The 17920-nt window shown below is 51.5% G+C and overlaps 5 protein-coding genes across 5 annotated transcripts; 3 read left to right on the plus strand and 2 right to left on the minus strand.

Annotated features, from left to right (window-relative positions):
* Window positions 1-2067: 2067 nt before the first annotated feature.
* On the plus strand, window positions 2068-2799 carry IUM83_18785 (putative secreted RxLR effector protein; the record flags this gene model as incomplete). The annotated part of the gene is made up of 1 exon (XM_067943798.1): window positions 2068-2799. One exon carries the CDS (start codon window positions 2068-2070, stop codon window positions 2797-2799), a length of 732 nt encoding a protein of 243 aa, XP_067792294.1.
* A 1582-nt stretch (window positions 2800-4381) lies between these two features.
* IUM83_18786 (uncharacterized protein) lies at window positions 4382-5059 on the minus strand (the record flags this gene model as incomplete). The annotated part of the gene is made up of 6 exons (XM_067943799.1): window positions 4382-4428; window positions 4502-4637; window positions 4708-4715; window positions 4820-4897; window positions 4961-4969; window positions 5050-5059. 6 exons carry the CDS (start codon window positions 5057-5059, stop codon window positions 4382-4384), a joined length of 288 nt encoding a protein of 95 aa, XP_067792279.1.
* A 989-nt stretch (window positions 5060-6048) lies between these two features.
* IUM83_18787 (ATP-binding Cassette (ABC) Superfamily) lies at window positions 6049-6975 on the plus strand (the record flags this gene model as incomplete). The annotated part of the gene is made up of 1 exon (XM_067943800.1): window positions 6049-6975. One exon carries the CDS (start codon window positions 6049-6051, stop codon window positions 6973-6975), a length of 927 nt encoding a protein of 308 aa, XP_067792280.1.
* Window positions 6976-8661: 1686 nt separating this feature from the next.
* IUM83_18788 (LYR motif-containing protein 4) lies at window positions 8662-9071 on the minus strand (the record flags this gene model as incomplete). Its single annotated transcript, XM_067943801.1, has 2 exons — window positions 8662-8862; window positions 9006-9071. 2 exons carry the CDS (start codon window positions 9069-9071, stop codon window positions 8662-8664), a joined length of 267 nt encoding a protein of 88 aa, XP_067792276.1.
* Window positions 9072-9405: 334 nt separating this feature from the next.
* Window positions 9406-16977, plus strand: IUM83_18789 (uncharacterized protein; the record flags this gene model as incomplete). Its single annotated transcript, XM_067943802.1, has 3 exons — window positions 9406-9592; window positions 9716-10511; window positions 16278-16977. The coding sequence occupies 3 exons, from the start codon at window positions 9406-9408 to the stop codon at window positions 16975-16977; spliced, it is 1683 nt and encodes a 560-aa protein (XP_067792277.1).
* Window positions 16978-17920: the final 943 nt, after the last annotated feature.

Consider the following 17920-nt stretch of genomic DNA (forward strand, 5'->3'; position numbering starts at 1 on the left):
AGCGATTTATAAAAACGTTGCGCGGACCGCTTCGTGATGGCCGTTGCGGCGATGTACCGGTTTTCCGCATTGCCAGTGGACGCTACGACACAGTACAATAGGTACATGTACATGTACAGTACCGTATTCCTTATGTGCTTGCTGACATGCATCTGCATGATTTGCAACTTGTCGTCCAAACATTGATCAACAGTAATCTTCGACAAATGCAACAGTAGACAAATGTAACAGTAGTCATCAAACGGAAAATTGTATTACGCGCTTACCACTCGTCGATCTCGTCGCCATCATCGCTATCTAAGTCGTCGTCAGACGAGAGATCGCCTACAGTCTCATCTACCATGCTGAACTCCCTCAAGAAGGCCACAGCGGCGTCATCTAAAACGTCAGGAGCAGTCCTTCCTCAGCGCGTTGATCCACTGCACCAGCTCCATCTCAGCGTCGGTGGGGAGGATGGTAGTGCTGCCGGTCGAGCGTATGTACTTTAGACTTGCTTGGCGGGGGTCGGCGCACAACTCTTCGAGTTGGTCGTGCTCCTTACGCCACTGGTACATTAGCTTTCTCTTCTGCTCTCTTGCATGGCCTGCCAGCTTAGGAAAGTATTTGTCTAGCGTAGCGTCGACTTTGTTGTTAGCAAAGAATCTTACTATCTCCAGCTTCTCACTCTTAGTGAAGGAGTCCCGAGTATGCTTCGGCTCCTTTCGGCCGGTGCCAGTCACGCGGCTGCGTCCTGGTGGTTTCCGCTTCATGCCGTCGGCTGTGCGCTGCTTATGTCGAAATTGCAAGTGAGAAATTTGTGGTTGAGCTGAGCTGTCAGCAAGCACATAAAGTAAAACTGTACAATCAACACTCGAATTTGATTGGCTACTTAGATTTGTCAGTAAAATGAATCAGTCAGCAAGCACATAAGGAATACGGTACACCATTTCTGGATCAAATTGAGATTGTCAAGATCAAAACGATCAGCCTCCGCAAAGCAATAGAAAGGTCAACAAATCGTACAAATCATCCTCTATCTTCTCGTTTCGGATTTACAGGTTTCCATGCTGAATCTGCAATGGTGGGACCAAAAAATCTGCGAGGTTACAATATCTGCACAGGTTGCGCATAGACGCTAATGTACTGCTTGTTAATGAAGAATGTTACGATATAGCTGAGTTTGCGCTGGATACGGAGAGAGACATTTTCCCGCAATTATCTTACTAATTCAGTACATCTCACCAAACACATGTGGCGAATCTTGCGCACTTGCAGACTCCCGCACACTCTGTGTCGCGGTAGATAGCCGGTGGCAGTTGCAGATTCAGCGGGGACACCTGTAGTGGAGGTCTTTTGGTCTCTTTTTCTGTTATAGGCACGCATTGACATATCTATCGTAACATTTGTCATTCTCTCCCGTCATGAATCCAGACGACACGACTCTGACATGCGCAGCGGCCTCGATATGTGTGCTTGCCGCCGTCGTCTCCGACAAACGCACGTGGCCCGAGCCTCCGCAACACTAGTATACCTTGCCGCGAGCTGATTGGGATATGATTCGGTCCCAACAAGTCTTCTCCGTGGGCTGGTTCTGACGGCATATACGCTGCACTCGTAGGCTTCTTCTGTGCGGCTGGCCATGCTTAACTGTGAGCAAAAACTACACTGATTCGCATGTGAATTTCTTGAGGGAAATGCGAAAATGTGCTGTGACCCGACCTCCACTTTATTAGCTATAAAAAAGCCAAAAAGAGAAGAGGTGCGACCTGGCCCTTACAAAGGTTAGTCGGTACAGTGCATTCTGATCGTGCACTGTATACTTCGATGATCGGATCAGGATATGCTCCTCCTGAGGACTCTCCATACCTTGACAGTGCATGAGCATCCAACTGCAGTTAAGTACTGTACATGTAGCTACAGCAAATCCTAAACTACTAAATGTGCAGCACGTGTGCGTGAGTCACGGAAAAGAATAACTGGCAGCCATCAGTCGCATTCGTAGCCACACCAACTTGTTCATTTCTCAAGTTTCTTCGGACACCACAACCAAGTCATCAACGTCTCCTTGCACCTGGATTTCACCGCACCATGAACAAGTTTCCCCTTGTGCTGCTGGTCGCGCTCGCGCTCCTCGTGAGCAGTGATGCTCTATTATCTGACTCCCAAACCGAGTTATCCAAAGTGGGCCCTGCGACCATGAGCCACGCAGTCTACGCCGACAAGAGATCGCTTCGTGGTCTCGAGTCGACGGAGGACGGCGCTGACGAAGAGAGGGGTATCACAGAGCTCTCCGCCAAAGTCAAGCAATGGGCTCAGAGCGTCAAGGCGTGGGTCACCAACTCCAAGCTGGTGCAGATGGCTGCGAAGAACATGCCGACGTTGGGCCAGAAGCGGCGCGTCGCGAAGGCCTCCAGCCTCATCGAGAAGGGCTCGTCCGACGCCGTTCTATACGCGAACAAGGTCACGCCGGACGAGTACTTCCTGGCGAAGGGTCTGGACTCCAGGCTCAAGTTCGTCGCAGACTCCCCGACGGCGTGGGCAAACAACAAGGGCTTAGAGCAGTGGTTCACGTACGCCAAGTACTACGCCCAACAGCGGCGCGTCGCGCAGGCCTCCAAGCTCATCAAGAAGGGCTCGTCCAACGCCGTGCTATACGCGAACAAGGTCACGCCGGACGAGTACTTGCTGGCGAAGGGTCTGGACCCCAAGCTCAAGTACGTCGGAGACAACCCGGTGGTGTGGGCAAAAAACAAGGGCTTAAAGGAGTGGTACATGTACGCCAAGTACTTCGAGGTTATGCAGAAACAGACTCGGGCCTAGACAGCTCAACGCGGTGGCGGTACGCCGACTTTATAAGCTTAAATGGACATTCCATTTTACGCGAACGTCAATGAAAAATAGACATTTTGTCATCAGAGTCGCATGGCCCTAAGAGGTTGATGCATTTATCACCCATGCGCTATTCAAGACTCGACTCGTACATACTACTATATATGAAGAATCGCTAAAACTCTTCCCATTCGAGCCCCGCCGTGAGTTGCGCGCTTGCTTCCGTGCGCCGCCGACGTGTGAATAGAGCACCGCCGTCGCCCATTACACCGCTTCACCTTTGGTTTCGGTTCATCTCCTGTTGTCACACTTTGCAAGTTTCGAGCCCCGACTCCACCAATACCAATACTTGCTTCAGGAACATCGATCTCAATCAGAAAAGCGACCGGCATCATAATCTCCGTCGACGCCATGTCACCACTCAACACGAACTCGTTTGCATCCTTTGGTGTCTGTGACTCCCTCGGTACTTTACTCTCGTCTCCGAGTCGCCACCATCGTGAATCTACAGTAACGTTAACAGAGACGACGGATGTTAGAAGTGCAGCACTACAGCAACGCCCAGGCGATGGAATTTCCCTGGGTGTTACTTTAGACCTTCCTGCCCACGATGCATTGGTTGTCGTGGTGTACTTACTTCACCCGTACGATATATTATGCTTTGCAATGCGTTTGTCGTTTTCACCTAGTGATTTGCCCGAGTTATAATATCTGGCGCCCGATATAAAAACAGATGGCCATTAAATCCTCCATGTTATAATCGCCAGCCTCGATATCGATATCGATTTACGCTATCTGTGGTCGAATTGCCGATCCAAAAACGCAATTCGGGCCGATTTATTTTAAATCGCGATGGCTGTGTACGGATTATAATGCCGCGCTTTATATATAACATATGCAATTGGACACTTACATCTGGACACTTGACGAGTGGTCAGCAGATCCCGCTGCTGATCTGTCGAAGCACCGCATCTTCCGAAAACCTTCACCTTGCACAAGTGCAGTATGTACTCTCTCGACTACCGTTGGCGAGCCATTTTTCTTATTCATGTGTATGGAATATGTATGCAGTATGTTAGCGATATATTTGGGCCTAACGTGCGAACACTGCAACGTTGGTACAAGTTGTTTTTGACCGATGGTGTGGTAGATGAAGGAAATCGAACTAACCGCTCGTCGCGTTGGCCGAACGACGTGGTAACCCGTGTTCGAAAGTACGTGAAAGCTCACCCTACATTTTATTTAGAGGAGCTACAGGAGTTCATACGAAACAATTTTCCTGAAGTGTAAAATGTTTCGTTAAGCACCATTTGTAGAGCCTTGCATTTTGATATGAATTTGACACGAAAAGTTTTAACGAAAGCCGCAAGAGAGGCTGTGCCACACGACGTGCATGCGTACAAGGTTAAGTTGGAAGCTATGTATTCTTATCCTGAGCAACTGCTTTTTGTCGACGAAACGTCGAAGGATGGACGACATGCGTATCGTAGATATGCATGGTCAAAACGGAATACAAAGGCGGTGGTCCGGCTGCCGTTTAGTAGAGCTTCGGAGATGAAGGCCCAACGATGCTTTAGCAGCTCCCAGAAGTTGGATACGGAGACCTTGAAGTCTTGCTGGCTGGCGTTGTTAGTGGCTTTCATAAATACCTTCCTGTCTTCGATCACGTCAACTTCAGCATCAAACTCCTGACCTGAGAGGAAGCGAAACATTTGAGCCCGGGCCACTGAGTAGCCTGCATCGGCCACAAACTTGAACGACTTCACGATTCCTTTACGCGGGCCTGATGAGCGCTGGCCTGACCTGAACGTCACCGAGCCTCGAAGTTGCTTGTCGAATGGCAAGTCACCACCACGTGGTGGGCTCATTGTAAAAAGCAGGAGCAGCTAGTGCACTCACAGACGAAGCTAACGAGCCATCAAACACGTTCAACAGATTAGTATTAGAGTCGCAAGGGCCGGAGACACACTAAGTTTCAGTATGGTAGCGTAGTATCGACATGCGGTCTTACATGGCGGAGTGCAGCTCGCGCGACAGACAAGCGGAAAGCCCAGCGATACAAGAGTCGCTAGTGCACTCACATACGAAGCTAACAAGCCGTTAAACACGTCCAACAGAGCCGTATCGGAGTAGAAGTGGCCGGCGACATTACCTCGGCGTCCTGAGAACCAACGATGCGCTCGTTATATTTAGTAGGAAGAGGCAGTGCGACTTACCTACACCTGGAGGTCGATTTACTACCATGTCGCATGTTTATGTCTACGAATTATTTTATCTCAGAGATCGATCTAAGCCCTAAATCCGAGCGACAACATATCTGCAAACCACAATAACATTACATGTACTGTAGAAGGGATAAGATTTTATTCAAGCAATTTTGGCGGTTTGTCAAGCAAATTGGTATTTGCGCAGACGTTCTTCAAGCAAACATGTTCAATCTTGACTACTGAGTACTGCATTAAGAATATTATTATTACATTGAAAACCCATATTTTTTTAAAAGAAAAAAGAGTGCTGTATTGTTTTCTTAAGCCAAGCGGAGTAAATGGAATTCAAATTTGCAGAAAGCTAAAAGGAAAGTGAATACTGCTGCCTACTAGTACCCAAGCTCGTTCAACGCACTGAGCCAATTGTTCAACCTCCAGGTATTCAGTGACTCCGTGCTCAAACTCACAGCGCCAAACGTACATTTGATCGTGTAGCGCATACGTTTTCACTTTCCCTGGCACGGTCTCTTGTCGGCGAACGTCCTAGCTTCTTTCTTTGAGTTGAACCAACCCAGGCTAATCTCCCCAGATGCCACCAGTGCAGTAGTATCTGAAGCAACACGTGCATGCCCTAAATCCATGTCGGAGTCGTCGCTGCCCTCGCCACAGGAAGCCATGGCCCTGCTAGAAAATCGGCTGAATCTACGTCGTTGTGGAAGTGCTACTACACAGCGAGCTATTCTTAAGCTAGCGCTCAAAATCTATTTGGAGAGTCATCTGCTTGAAAAACATCCGCGTCGAATTAACTTGCTTGACTTCCATCTAAAATTGCTTGAAAAAAATCTGCACCCACTGTAGAAAGCTGACTTCTTTACTGTGGTGTCTGGCATCTTGGTGAGTCCTGCGCAATCGCTGCTGGCCTCACGTTGTCTCGGGGGATTTGACAACTTGAAGTTCAGGGCTGCTCTCGTCCTGCGCGTGCATGTGCAAGAATCACTTTGCGATCTGCTGCAGCACCAGCGCTATTGGCACCATGGAGCACCTTCCAGCTGATACGCTCGCGCTGTTGAGCAGCTTCCTGACCGGACACGACGCCTTCAACTTATCCCACACCAGCTCCTGGTGGTTCAAGTACGTGGCGGACGGCTCGTTCTGGCAGCGGCGACTGCGGTCAACGCGAACGTGGACTAAGATGCTCATGGTGGCGCCGTCGCTGCTGTTCCACGGTCGACGGGCAGGAAGCAATCTCCATTTGGACTCGTTCGCCTATCTGATGGACACGCAGCAACCCGACACGGCCCAACACTTCCGCTTGACCAGCCTCAACTCCCAGAGCTTCAGCTTTGACGTGTGGTTCAGTCTCCTGCCAGCTTCAGGCGACGAGTGTTTTGGTGGGATCATCTACGGCTTGCAGTCCGCAAAGAGAGACAGTCGTCCGTGGCCTCACTATCACCAGCCCGTTGTGGTCGTCAACGCCATTGGAGACTTGTACTGCTCCGTACTAGACGCCAAGCCCGTGGTGGCGAACGGTTTGACTTCGAGTCGATGGCATCACCTCGCTCTCACCTACGACTGCGACCTGCAGCGTCAAGATGTCTATCTCAATGGGGAGATCGTGCGATCCGACTCCGGAACTTTACACGAAGAGTGGAGACACCTCACGCATGAACAGGTGGGCACGGGCTGCGTCACTGCAGGCGACCTCGCGTTCCCGTACCGAGGCCATTTAGGCTGGTACGGTTTCCACGGCTTCGTGGACGAATTTCGTGTCTGGGGAGGGGCGTTGATGCCGGAGGATGTTGTTGAGCTCGCTGTTGGTGGACGTCTATCAAACAAGCGACTGCGAGGCTCCGTCAAGTCGCACGTGGCGTCGCTAATGTGTCCGGCGGACCGGTGGGTGAACGTCCAGGTAGTATCGTGCACGAGGCCGACCGAGGATAACGTGGTAATGTTCATGTAGCTAGGCATCTGTGAGTACAGGAAGGACTGAGGGGATACCGTGTTGGATTCGAGACCATTTGGGCGTCGAGCTGTCATTCCTCGATCCGTCGCACACACCCACGATGAGAGCCAAGAAGTCGACTTGAACTTCCCGCCGACATTATTCTTAAGAGTCTGTGCAGTCTCTTGACGGGCTTCGATGCCTTGAGCTTATCCCAGACGAACTCGCGGTGGTGGAAATATCTGTCGGATGATTCCTTCTGGCAGAAATTGCGTCAGGGATCCACTGCTGTCGCGAACGATCAAGAGGCCCGGAAGAAAAGGTACTTACAGTCGATATCCATGCTGTTCAAGGCCTTGAAGGTGATGCGGACTAGAGCTGGACACCTTTGTGTACTTGACATACCAAACGGAGCTAGCACGGAGCAGTAGAGCTCCCCGCTCGAGCTGCTCATAACGAACTGCTGGTGGTAGTGGGTCCATTGGCCGCCGATGCAGATATCGTTGACGCTGTAGAGTTTTCTTAAACGTAATAGCGTTCATCGAATCGTAGTATAAGACGTGCAGTTGTCGTATGCCTGCAATCAACACCAGTGGGAATTGCAGAAGGTTACTGGGACCAGCAAATATTGAGCCCGATCGCAGTTGCCCAACACAGAAGTTTTGACTTCTTTAGACAGGCTTGGTTTTGGGGAACCGCTTCATGGTCTTCCTCCGATAATTCGTATTCTGGTTTTCTTGATGCCAACTTCATATATTTCACTACGTGGAACAAGCAAATTAAAACTCGGACGCGCGGGAAGCAAGCCTGCCAAGCACGAATCTCATCCAAGTCCATGTCCACCATTCATACATGTACCTGGACATTGTCAGCAACGTCACCATTCACCCTCGTAAAATGCTGCCAAGCACGGAACATATGCCGGGACTGTTGAACCGGTTGGTCTTCTCGATTTCCATCTACAACCATAAACGTACAGAGTTGGTAGTTGTATCTGCAAACCAAACCGAAGTGACAGCGTTGAATACTGGTTAGAAGAGTATAGGCGTCTAAAACCCAGTCTGTACCGTACGGATTGGTCTTGTGTGTGCAATCGACCAAGTTCAATTCGGGGAATCTTGAGAGCATAGATTGCATGTGTCGCGATGGCACGCCGATGATAACACCCGATTTTCCTTTGTCAGTCTCATCAACGATAACCCGTATACACGCGTTTATAAACGCCCCAACTTTCCGGTACGAACGAAACCTTGCCTCCATTCACATTTGTATTGCGTCTTCAGACGGATGTTTCGGAGAGCACAGTTAACCGTCTCTTGTACTCTAATAACCGGGTGGGTTCGCAACTGGTATAGGTCGAGAGGTGCTCCCCCCACGCCTTCCAACTCGGATGAGTAGGTTTTGAAGGCTCCACGTCTTCCGTATTACCGCCAGCAGCGAGGGTTGTAGTCTACTACTTGTAGATACCTTTGGTCGACCAGAATCTTTCGCATCCGTGTCGGAGTCTTCACGCTTGCATTCAGCAGTGCTTCACTTTCAGCAGCACCAGCTGGGCCCAGACCCGAGCATTGGAGAGTGTTCTGCGCCAGGAAGAAGGAACTGCAGTGCATGCAGAGGAAACCTAACACGGGTCAAACGCTCTCAATCTGAGGGTCGCCGCTCTCATATTGAAACACCTGCACTTGAAGAGCATTTCTCTTCCAACTACTTGGGGAGCGTCTCCATGACGCTCTTCACGTGCGGCGGGTACAGCTTCGAGACGGCCATCTGGCGGTACAGCACGTCGGCCTGCTGGCGCGCGAAGGCGAGCGCCGCCTCCTGCTCGGGGCTGCCGGCCTGCAGCGTCTTGTTCTTGCGGAAGTCCTCCTTCACGCGGCGCGTGGCGTAGCTGCGGAAGTTGTAGGTCTACGAATAAAAAGACAGTTAGAGAGCAGTAAGTAAAAACCCGATACTTAAGTAAAACCCCATTTTCGACAAGATGCCGCGCGCTTCAGACGACGAGCGACACATCAACGCGCAGCGGAGACGCAGAGCTACACGACGCGTACCTCAAACTTGGCTGCATTGCGCAGCATCTCGCGGTACAGGCGCAGCACGGTCGACGACGACGCCATTCTCCTCTGATCACTTGGGCCCTTGGGAGCTTGTGGTGGATTTAACACTGAGCGGTCATTGGCTGCGCGTCCGGCCAATGAGAAAAGCAGCGCTGCACCAGCCAATGAGCGGCGGATTTACTTAAATATGCTGCGCCGTCCCGGAAAAGATGGGGGCGTCCGTGCTATTTCTTATTAGGACTTCAATACTTTTTCTGTTCGATGAAAAATGACACTGAGAAATTTGTTGACATTTCTAAAATGAAGTGCACCTCATTTTACGAAACGGAACTCTCGGCGACACGCGCACATACATTCCATTTTCAGATCTGATTCCAGGACCTGAGTCGACGCAATGGAGACTCTGTCGCCGCCAGCTGTGGCCTGCATCTGCAGCTTCCTCTCGGGGCTGGACGTGCTCTCGCTGTCGCACTGCAGCTCCTTCTGGCTGCGGCAGCTGGACGCGGCTCCGCTGTGGGAGGCGCGCATGCCGGCGCAGCCCGAGGCGCTGCACGCGGTCGCCTACAAGGCGCTGTATCAGCGTACGCGGGCATTAGGATTCGCAGGACTTGCGATATCTGATACCCTACCCGCGCGATCGTCTGATTCATATGCATCAATTCTGAGCGTATCAGGTAACGGGGGTAGACGACTTCAACTATCAGGTTTGAAAGACTGCAACTTCGGCTTCGACCTGTGGTTCGCGCTGCTGCCGCAAGAGCCCGACAGAGCTTATACAGGCGGCATCCTCTACGGGCTGCAGTCCGTGCAGGCCGAGAGCCGCAACTGGCCGCAGTTCCACCAGCAGTTCGTGCTGGTCAGTGCAACCGGAGACTTGTACTGCTCCGTGGTGGATCATCGCCCCGTGGTGCAGAGAGACCTGGAGACTGGGAGATGGTACCATCTCGCACTAACCTACGACCAATTCAGCCAACGCCAAGATGTCTACCTGGACGGGGCAAAAGTTCGCTCGGACGCGGGCGCGTTGCACCGCGAGATGGAGTTCCTGACGCACGAACAGGTCGGCACGGGCTGCATCACGGCCAATGAGCTGCACTTCCCCACGCCCGGGTACTTGGGATGGTACGGGTTTCACGGCCTGATCGACGAGTTCCGAGTGTGGGGTGACGTCTTGACGGAGCGAGATGTGGCTGAGCTGGCGAGAGGACAGAACGCGGTGGACAAGGAACTGGTCGGCACGTTGAAGCCGTCGGGGCGTGCTCATCCATGGGCGAGGTGGAATACGTGCGAGGTTCGCTGCTCCAGGCCGCTGGAAGGGCGGCAGGTGCAGATGGTCAAGTACAGCAGCAGGAGGCGAATTGCAGTGGTCAGGCCCGAGCAGCTCCCGTCGGATACGATCGAGACGCTGTGCAGCTACCTGACGGGCTTCGACGCGTTCAATTTGTCGCACACGAATCATTGGTGGATGAAGTATTTGGCGGACGAGTCTCAGTGGCAAAGGTGTATGTCTGAAGCGGCAGCAAGTAATGAGGACGGAGTGTCGTCGTGGAAGGAGCTGTACATGATTTCGCGGTCAATGTTGTTCAGGGGGATTCCAGGGTGAGGACGGTCGCCAAGTCGATTCCTATGCGTACTTCACCTATGCTGGGAATGAGCACCGGCGACGATCACAGTTCCGATTGAACTTTCTTGGAAGCGAGAGTTTCAGCTTTGACGTGTGGTTCAGTCTGCTCCCAGGGTCGGATGGAACGCAGTTTGGCGGGATTCTCTACGGTCTGCAGTCCGCCAGTCGCGAGAGCCGTCAGTGGCCGTACTACCACCAGCAATTTGTGCTCGTGAGCTCTACCGGTGATCTGTACTGCTCAGTATTGGATACCAGGCCAGTTGTTGCGAGCAACTTGCAATCGAATTGGTGGTACCATCTCGCTCTCAGCTACGACAACGAACACCAGCGTCAAGAGGTGTACCTTGATGGCGCTAAAATTCACTCCAGCACTGGCACACTTCATCACGAGTGGGGCTATTTGTCAAACGAGCAGGTTGGGACTGGTTGTATTACCGCTGGAGACCTCAATTTTCCCCGTCCGAAATATCTGGGTTGGTACGGTTTTCATGGTGTTATCGATGACTTTCGCATTTGGACAGGGACATTGTCGCAGGATGATGTTTCCAAGCTTGTTCGTGGCGGAAGCCTGCAGACGGAAAGACTCCGAGCATCTATGAAAACGAATTATACTGGAGAGCGCCTAGTGCGACCTCTGTTGACGTGGGTTAATGTGCAGCTGACCATGTGCACCCGCCCTGCAGAAGGACGGAGCATGCAGCAAGTGGAGTATCGCTCGACTTCGCAGCCAAATTGTGTCATCTCGTAATACGAATTTCGTGTGGGATGGAGGAACAGCGCAAAGGCACTGGAAAGAACAAAAACAAATAAAATCGTCTTGGATTGAAATGGAGGGTGCTACAATTCTGGTAGTTTCTCCAGACTTGTCGTGAAACTATTCCGATGACCACGCGCTTTGGAGGTGCTGACTGGACTGGCGGCGAAGCAGATCGTACTGCTGTCGTTGCTGCTGCTTCACCTTGCGCTCCGTTTCAGCAGCCTCGTCCTCTTTCTTTCGCTTCACTCGCACAGCGACGCACGAGGCAATCCCCAAGATAAAAAGTATTGAGCCAACACACACTGAAACGACGAGAGGAGGGCTGAAGGACACAGCACTTGGTTGGCTGGGCAAGATGCAACGCGGGCCGGTCCACGCGCCGCTTGAACACTCACAGCGCTGGTTCACGCACCGTCCGGTGAATGCGACCGTCAATCTTCTGTTAGACGAAGCTTGTTGATGTCGGTGCCTCGTTTGAACTGTGCAGTCTTCGTCAGTCTGACAGAATGCCTTCCCACGCACCTCAATAAGTTTGTTTTCCTCGTCTTCGTATTCGTCAAGGTGGTCGAGTATCCATTGACGCGTGGGGTGAGTCCTTGGATCGCAGCCAACACTCATGATTGAGTCGGGGGACAAGTCTTGGTACACGCGAACGTAGTCGATCTTCAACTGCATCGGAAAAGAATCGCAGATGCGGTTTGCTACCGGATCCGTGCCATCTCCACGACACGGATTCTTCGGGTTTGGTGGCTGGGCGCCCCACTTACTGGACATTGCCACGTTGAAAATGAGGTAGAGTGGTTCCTCGATCATGATCTTGCGGGGATTCTTCACGCTTGCTCCTTGTGGAGGGTTCGTAATCGTTGCAGCCGGAATCTCGTACAAGGGGTCTCCATCCAGCATCCAGCGAACGTAACCATTGGGGCCGGGCACCCATTCCACCTGATACTCGATAAAGTCCGTGTACGCCGCCATGTGCACCGGCCAGTTCGCCGAGAGTGCATCCATCTGGAAGGCGAACGTCGACTCATCAGTGGGCAAGACTGGCGCGTTATCGAGAGATTTGCAGTTGGGGTCGGGGTTTCCTGCGCTGCAGATAAACTCGCCCATGTAGGAGTTCATCGCAGCGAAGCAAGTGCCGTTCGAGTTGATTCCCCAGCGGTCACCGCCATCTGCACGCATGAAATGAAGGTCGGAGTTGATATCCAGCGAGGCTGGACAAGTGTCGACGGAGCACACGTTGTCTTCAATCCCAACATTCAGCGCGGCTTTCACGGCGGCGTAGCTTTGAATCAAGCTGGTGTTTTGCTGGCAGAAGTTGTTGGAAGCGTAGCGCAGATGTTGGTACCAGGATTGGTGGCCTCGAGCTCCGAGATACACGCTTTCGGGGATTCCTGGGATGTTGGCCCCTGGTGTTTTGCACGAGCTCGAATAGATGCACAACCTGTTCTCGTTTACTGGTGTTATGACGCGAAAATCCGACGGCATTCCAGGCCCCACTTGGATGGACGACGAAATGACAGTGCCTCCACCTTCTACGATGTCGATCTCTGGAGCACCGCGACCTTGATACGGGTTCATCCCCGAACCAGGATCTGCTTCACACGCACTGATGCGCTGGTTGCTCGGCTTGAGCGCTTCAGGATCACAAGCATTGTAGGAGAACGGCCACATCCGGTTCGTCGAGCCGCTGAAGATTGCTCTGCCGAGGTTCCCTGTGATACATGACAGAAACAAACATGAGATTCTAGGTCAAGGTGGGTAATAACGCGGCGATTGTACCTAATAGCCAAATTCCAGGCCAGGTCGGATAATAACGTAGCGATTGTGCACGTGCGCTGGGATCTAAAAGCGCGTCAGGATTGCCCGAAGACTCTGACAGCGCTCCTGGTAGCTGGGCGCGAACTTCGATCATACCGCCTTGCATGCAGAACTTGTTCCAGGACTGCACCATGCCCCCACGATAAAACTGCCAGCGAACTCAACACGGGTCAGTACTTGCAGGTTAGCAAACGGTAGAGAAAACTTACAAATGTGACGTTCTCAAAACCCGGTGTCTGCAGGAAGCCGTTCCACACTTGCCGCTGGGTGACCGAGTCCTCGACTTCGATCTGAAAGCTGCAGACACCGCTGGTATCATCACATGCTGTGGTGGTTTTGTTGTGCGCGTAGACCTCCATGGCGTCGTTCACGCCGTCTGGTTTCTCAATCGATGTCCACATGTGGTCGTCACCAGGTCGAAAGGACCGACCTGGAGAATCGAACTCGTCACTCATGACGAGGTCCCAGGTGTCTCCGCGCGAGCTCTTCCACGTGTAGACTCCCAACGGGGTCTTGGGGTCGACCCACATCTTTAGACCCGACTGCGTCACTAGGCGGTTGTCATTCCGTCGAGTCGATCGCGCTGCCCAGCACTGGGGCTGCACCGCTAGCCATATCACGACCAAAACCGTCGATACTCGCCTCATTGCTGCGTGAAAACTTGAATTGCACCAAGTGGGTAGCTAAATTACCATAGTCCACCTTTTCCCTGTCATTGATCAGGAACCCGACGAGCAACTGGGACGAGTGTCACCCAAAAAAGTGCCTGTAGTTAAGCAGATTTTCCCGGAGCAACCAACTGTCACTTCAACTTGCTCACTAGGATATCCCGCTCGTATTTCTGCAAATCATTTTCTGATTGCTTTCGTGAAAAGATGAAGCCCGAGTTGATGCCTTTCGACGTCTTGGAGACCGTGCTGGCCTTCCTGACAGGTTCCGACGCGCTCGAGCTCCGCACTCCAGTTTTTGTGTCCCGTGTTTGCGCGAACGGCACCTCGGAGCTGCGGCGGGCCGCCGTGGATGAAAAGTTTGAAAGCCTCGGCGAACCGGATGAGAAATATCGTGCAAAGAGACCTGAGGCGGCACTGGAAGAAGAAATACATGCTGGAACGCTCAGTGTTGTTTCGCGGCATGGGGTCGCTGTGCCGGAGGGGTTATCTACGGACTCGACTGTGACACCTGGGCGACGATCAGTGGCAACCAGTGGTGGTGGACTCAACATGCAACTTGTACTGCTCGCTGCTGGACGGGAGGACGATGGTAGCAGCCAATTTGGCGACTAATCGCTGGCACCATCTTGCTCTGACCTACGACCGGGAAAAGCAAACCCAGGAAGTGTATGTTGATGAAACCTGCGTTGTGACGGGGTACCCTTTTACGCTTTATCCATGGTTGCCGTAGATTGGAGCGATTCTCGCGGTATTTATTCCAGTCCTAAACCCCGAGGGAGTACGGGGAAAATTTGGTGGAGGGGGTGGAGGCCCACGCCAGATTTTTGATTACATACGCTGTACTTAGCTACCAGTACATGAATACAATCATCATCACCACTCCATATGTACATACATATATGAACATAAAAATCACGCATTAGATTCTACTTCAAGTGCTGTCTTGGCTTCGCATCATTAATACACCGCATTTCTTCAGTCTGCGCATACTCCCTGTCAGGCTGACAGTGTCAGCGCATACAGCTTCATTTAGCCAATCACACAGCTATATTTTGGCCTTTGCGAAATTTCGTTTATATCACACATTGCCCACTATACTTGAACATTGTATGGACCTGACTCTTTTTTTTTACCAAAATATTGCGCCAACGTCATAAGCTGCACACACATAAAAGGAACATGGTATGTGCGAGTATTTAAGCAAAAAAGATTAATTTGTCTTGTTTTCACTCAACCAACCGTACATATTTATCTTAGTAATATATCCTCTTCCATGATGTGCTTGAAGTTGAAGCACCAGCGTCGCCATTCGTTTTGAATCACCAACCGCCTGATCACCGAGTTTTATGGCATGCTGAACCCCAACCATGTATTGAAGTCTGGTCTTCTCTCAAGTTTCATGAATGCCTGCTACAGTATCATCGAGCCGATCTGTTAGAAAATCGTTGCTGAAGGTTCGATATGTGCTCCGCTCACCAAACAAGACTGGCCGCCTTTCGCGAAGGATTAAATCCTATGAACTGTCGCGGGCACCGCGGATCGTGTGAAGCAGTTACGGATCGTGCTACAGCAACCGAAAAAGCACCGAGCGAAAAGGGTTGATACACCGAAAATCGTCTAAGTTCGGTATGTTTTTGGTAACATATAAGGTTTAGGAGTTCAAGTAGGATCATTGATTCTTACAGGGAGAGGGTGAAAAGCTAACCCGCCAAGCCCAGCCAAATTGGCGGCTTCATATCTACAGATGCGTTTGCTGCTCGCGCTTCCAGGACCACTGGATAGACGTCCCCTCTCCCAGCTATTCTATGAGGGTAAACACTTCTTTGTAGCAACCGTATTGCCTAAGCAGGCCACTTTCTTCCCCTTCGTATTAATAGCGGTCGTTTTAGGGATTTGAGGGCCGTGACATCCATCCCCGAGAGCCGGTTTCATTTTCGGTTGCTCTAGCCTTCTCCAGCAGTTATCGTCCTCATGTAGCTGCGTGACCGTGTACAACATATGCATACTGTATCTCCTCACAACTTTATCGACAATAATATTATATATAAATCTGATCTTCCGCAACGTCTTCAGCAACAACGCTGGACCTTTTACATGAGTTGGAGTTAACAGTGCAATCACTAGTGATAGCGTCTGTTAATCATCAGGATCGGGCATCGGCCGGCTCCTTAGCCAGCATGATAGGAATGTTACATGAATCAAGTGGCTTCCTTTTGCGGGAAGAGGTAGGAATGCGCGACGTGTCTTCCCTTTGTTTCGGAGTCCAAGCCCCGTTCACCTCGCTTGCGCTCAGTTCGCAGTTTTCTTCCAATCGCCCAAGCTGTCAACCGATTTCAAGTTATGCGGTCGATTCGCGTTAAGCTAGTGGCGCTAGTTTTGCTGGTGGCTTGTAGTGCGGTGATTTCGGCAGATTATAAGAATCCCGATCGACTAACCAACAGCAAGCCTAGTGCTAGTCGCCTCCTACGGTCCGTGGAAGTGACCACGACTGCGACCGGAACCGAAGCCGAGGCGGAGGAACGAGGATTTACACTGACGCCTAAATGGCTGACCCGCTTTCGGATCTGGAAATTAAAACGCGAAGCAACTTGGGATTTGAATAAGACCTCCAAGGAGCTCGCGAAGGAGAAGCTCAAGGCCGACGAGTTGCTCGTAAAAGAAGCAGGAGAATACACCAAGTGGATGAAAGCAGGATTCAACCCGGAGTACATCTACGACAAGCTGGGGCTCGTAGCCTTGGGTAACAAGGCCACGACAAGCCCAAATTTCCGCCGATACGAAGCGTACCTGGCCCTGTGGTTCGAGAAGGCCAATGACGTCGGAACTGCGAACTGGATCAAGGTCTGGTGGAGACGCTACAAGCTAAATAGACTCAAGAGCAAGGCCGCGGCTGAGATGAAGAAGGCGGAGGAAGACCTCGCCAAGGAGGTGAGGGAGTACGAGAGGTGGATCAAGGCAAAGTATACGCCAGAGTTCATCTACGAAAAGCTGGGCTTGGCGGCGTTAGGAGCGAGAGCGACGAAAAGCAAAAATTTCCGCCACTACGAGGCATACCTCAGGATGTGGCACGAGCGCTTTCCTACTTCAGTTTAGAGAATATCACGGATACCGTGCTGTAGGTCGGTTCAAACAGTTAACCTCAAGCTACATCCACGACTATTTGCCTTCAACTACACTCAACTTGTGACTGAATCCTTACCCCGCGGTGGTACATGTACAGTACGTGTGTTGCCTCTGTGTAAGACAGTGCGGGGCCCTCGATTTTACCCCCCAGCCCCACACACAACTTCGCTGGCTCGCAGCACTCGCTTAAGATCTACATGTAACGAAGGACAGTAGTAATATGCCGGGAGTGTTTGCGTGAAAAGGACATTTATTTTTGTTTCTTCCTGGTGTTTTTACGACTCGTGCGTGTCTTTTCGGCGGATCATCGAGGACAAACAGAAAATGGAGGTTCATCGAGGATTCTAAGCACATACTCACTGCTTCGAAGTACTTTTTTAAGTTGGGTATTCATCGAGTGCATCACAACAACTCCAGGACTTCGACCGTACATCAAGTTTCATTTAATAGTGTTGTTGTTCGGCGGTGATGCAATATACACATGCAGGCGCATTCTACGGCTAACGCCCTACCAACTTTCGAATCACTACGCCTCACATATCTACCGCATCGGAAGCCACAATAGTTTCCTGACACTTTTTTATTTGTAAATGGTGCAGCTTGCGGAACATGCGACGATGGTGGCCACCATGATCAACTTCCCGACGCCCGAAGACAGCGCGTTGATCGGAGGCACCACTATAGCCGGTGAGCAGCTCCACAGTGCCCACGAACATCCAGAGTCACGGGTTGAAACATGTGGCCACCATTGCGTTGTGCCAAGCTGCAGCAAGCGGCAGCAAGCGGCTGGGGCATCAATGACGTGACTGATCGGCACACTGCCGCTGGAATAGCGCTAGCGTCGTCAGTGGCGTGATTGATTAGTGTAATTAGCAAGTCCGAAAGGGTCAACTCCATTATGAATTGATAGCTC

This window comes from Phytophthora cinnamomi (assembly GCF_018691715.1).
Source record: "Phytophthora cinnamomi strain GKB4 chromosome Unknown Contig36, whole genome shotgun sequence".
NCBI lineage: Eukaryota > Oomycota > Peronosporomycetes > Peronosporales > Peronosporaceae > Phytophthora > Phytophthora cinnamomi.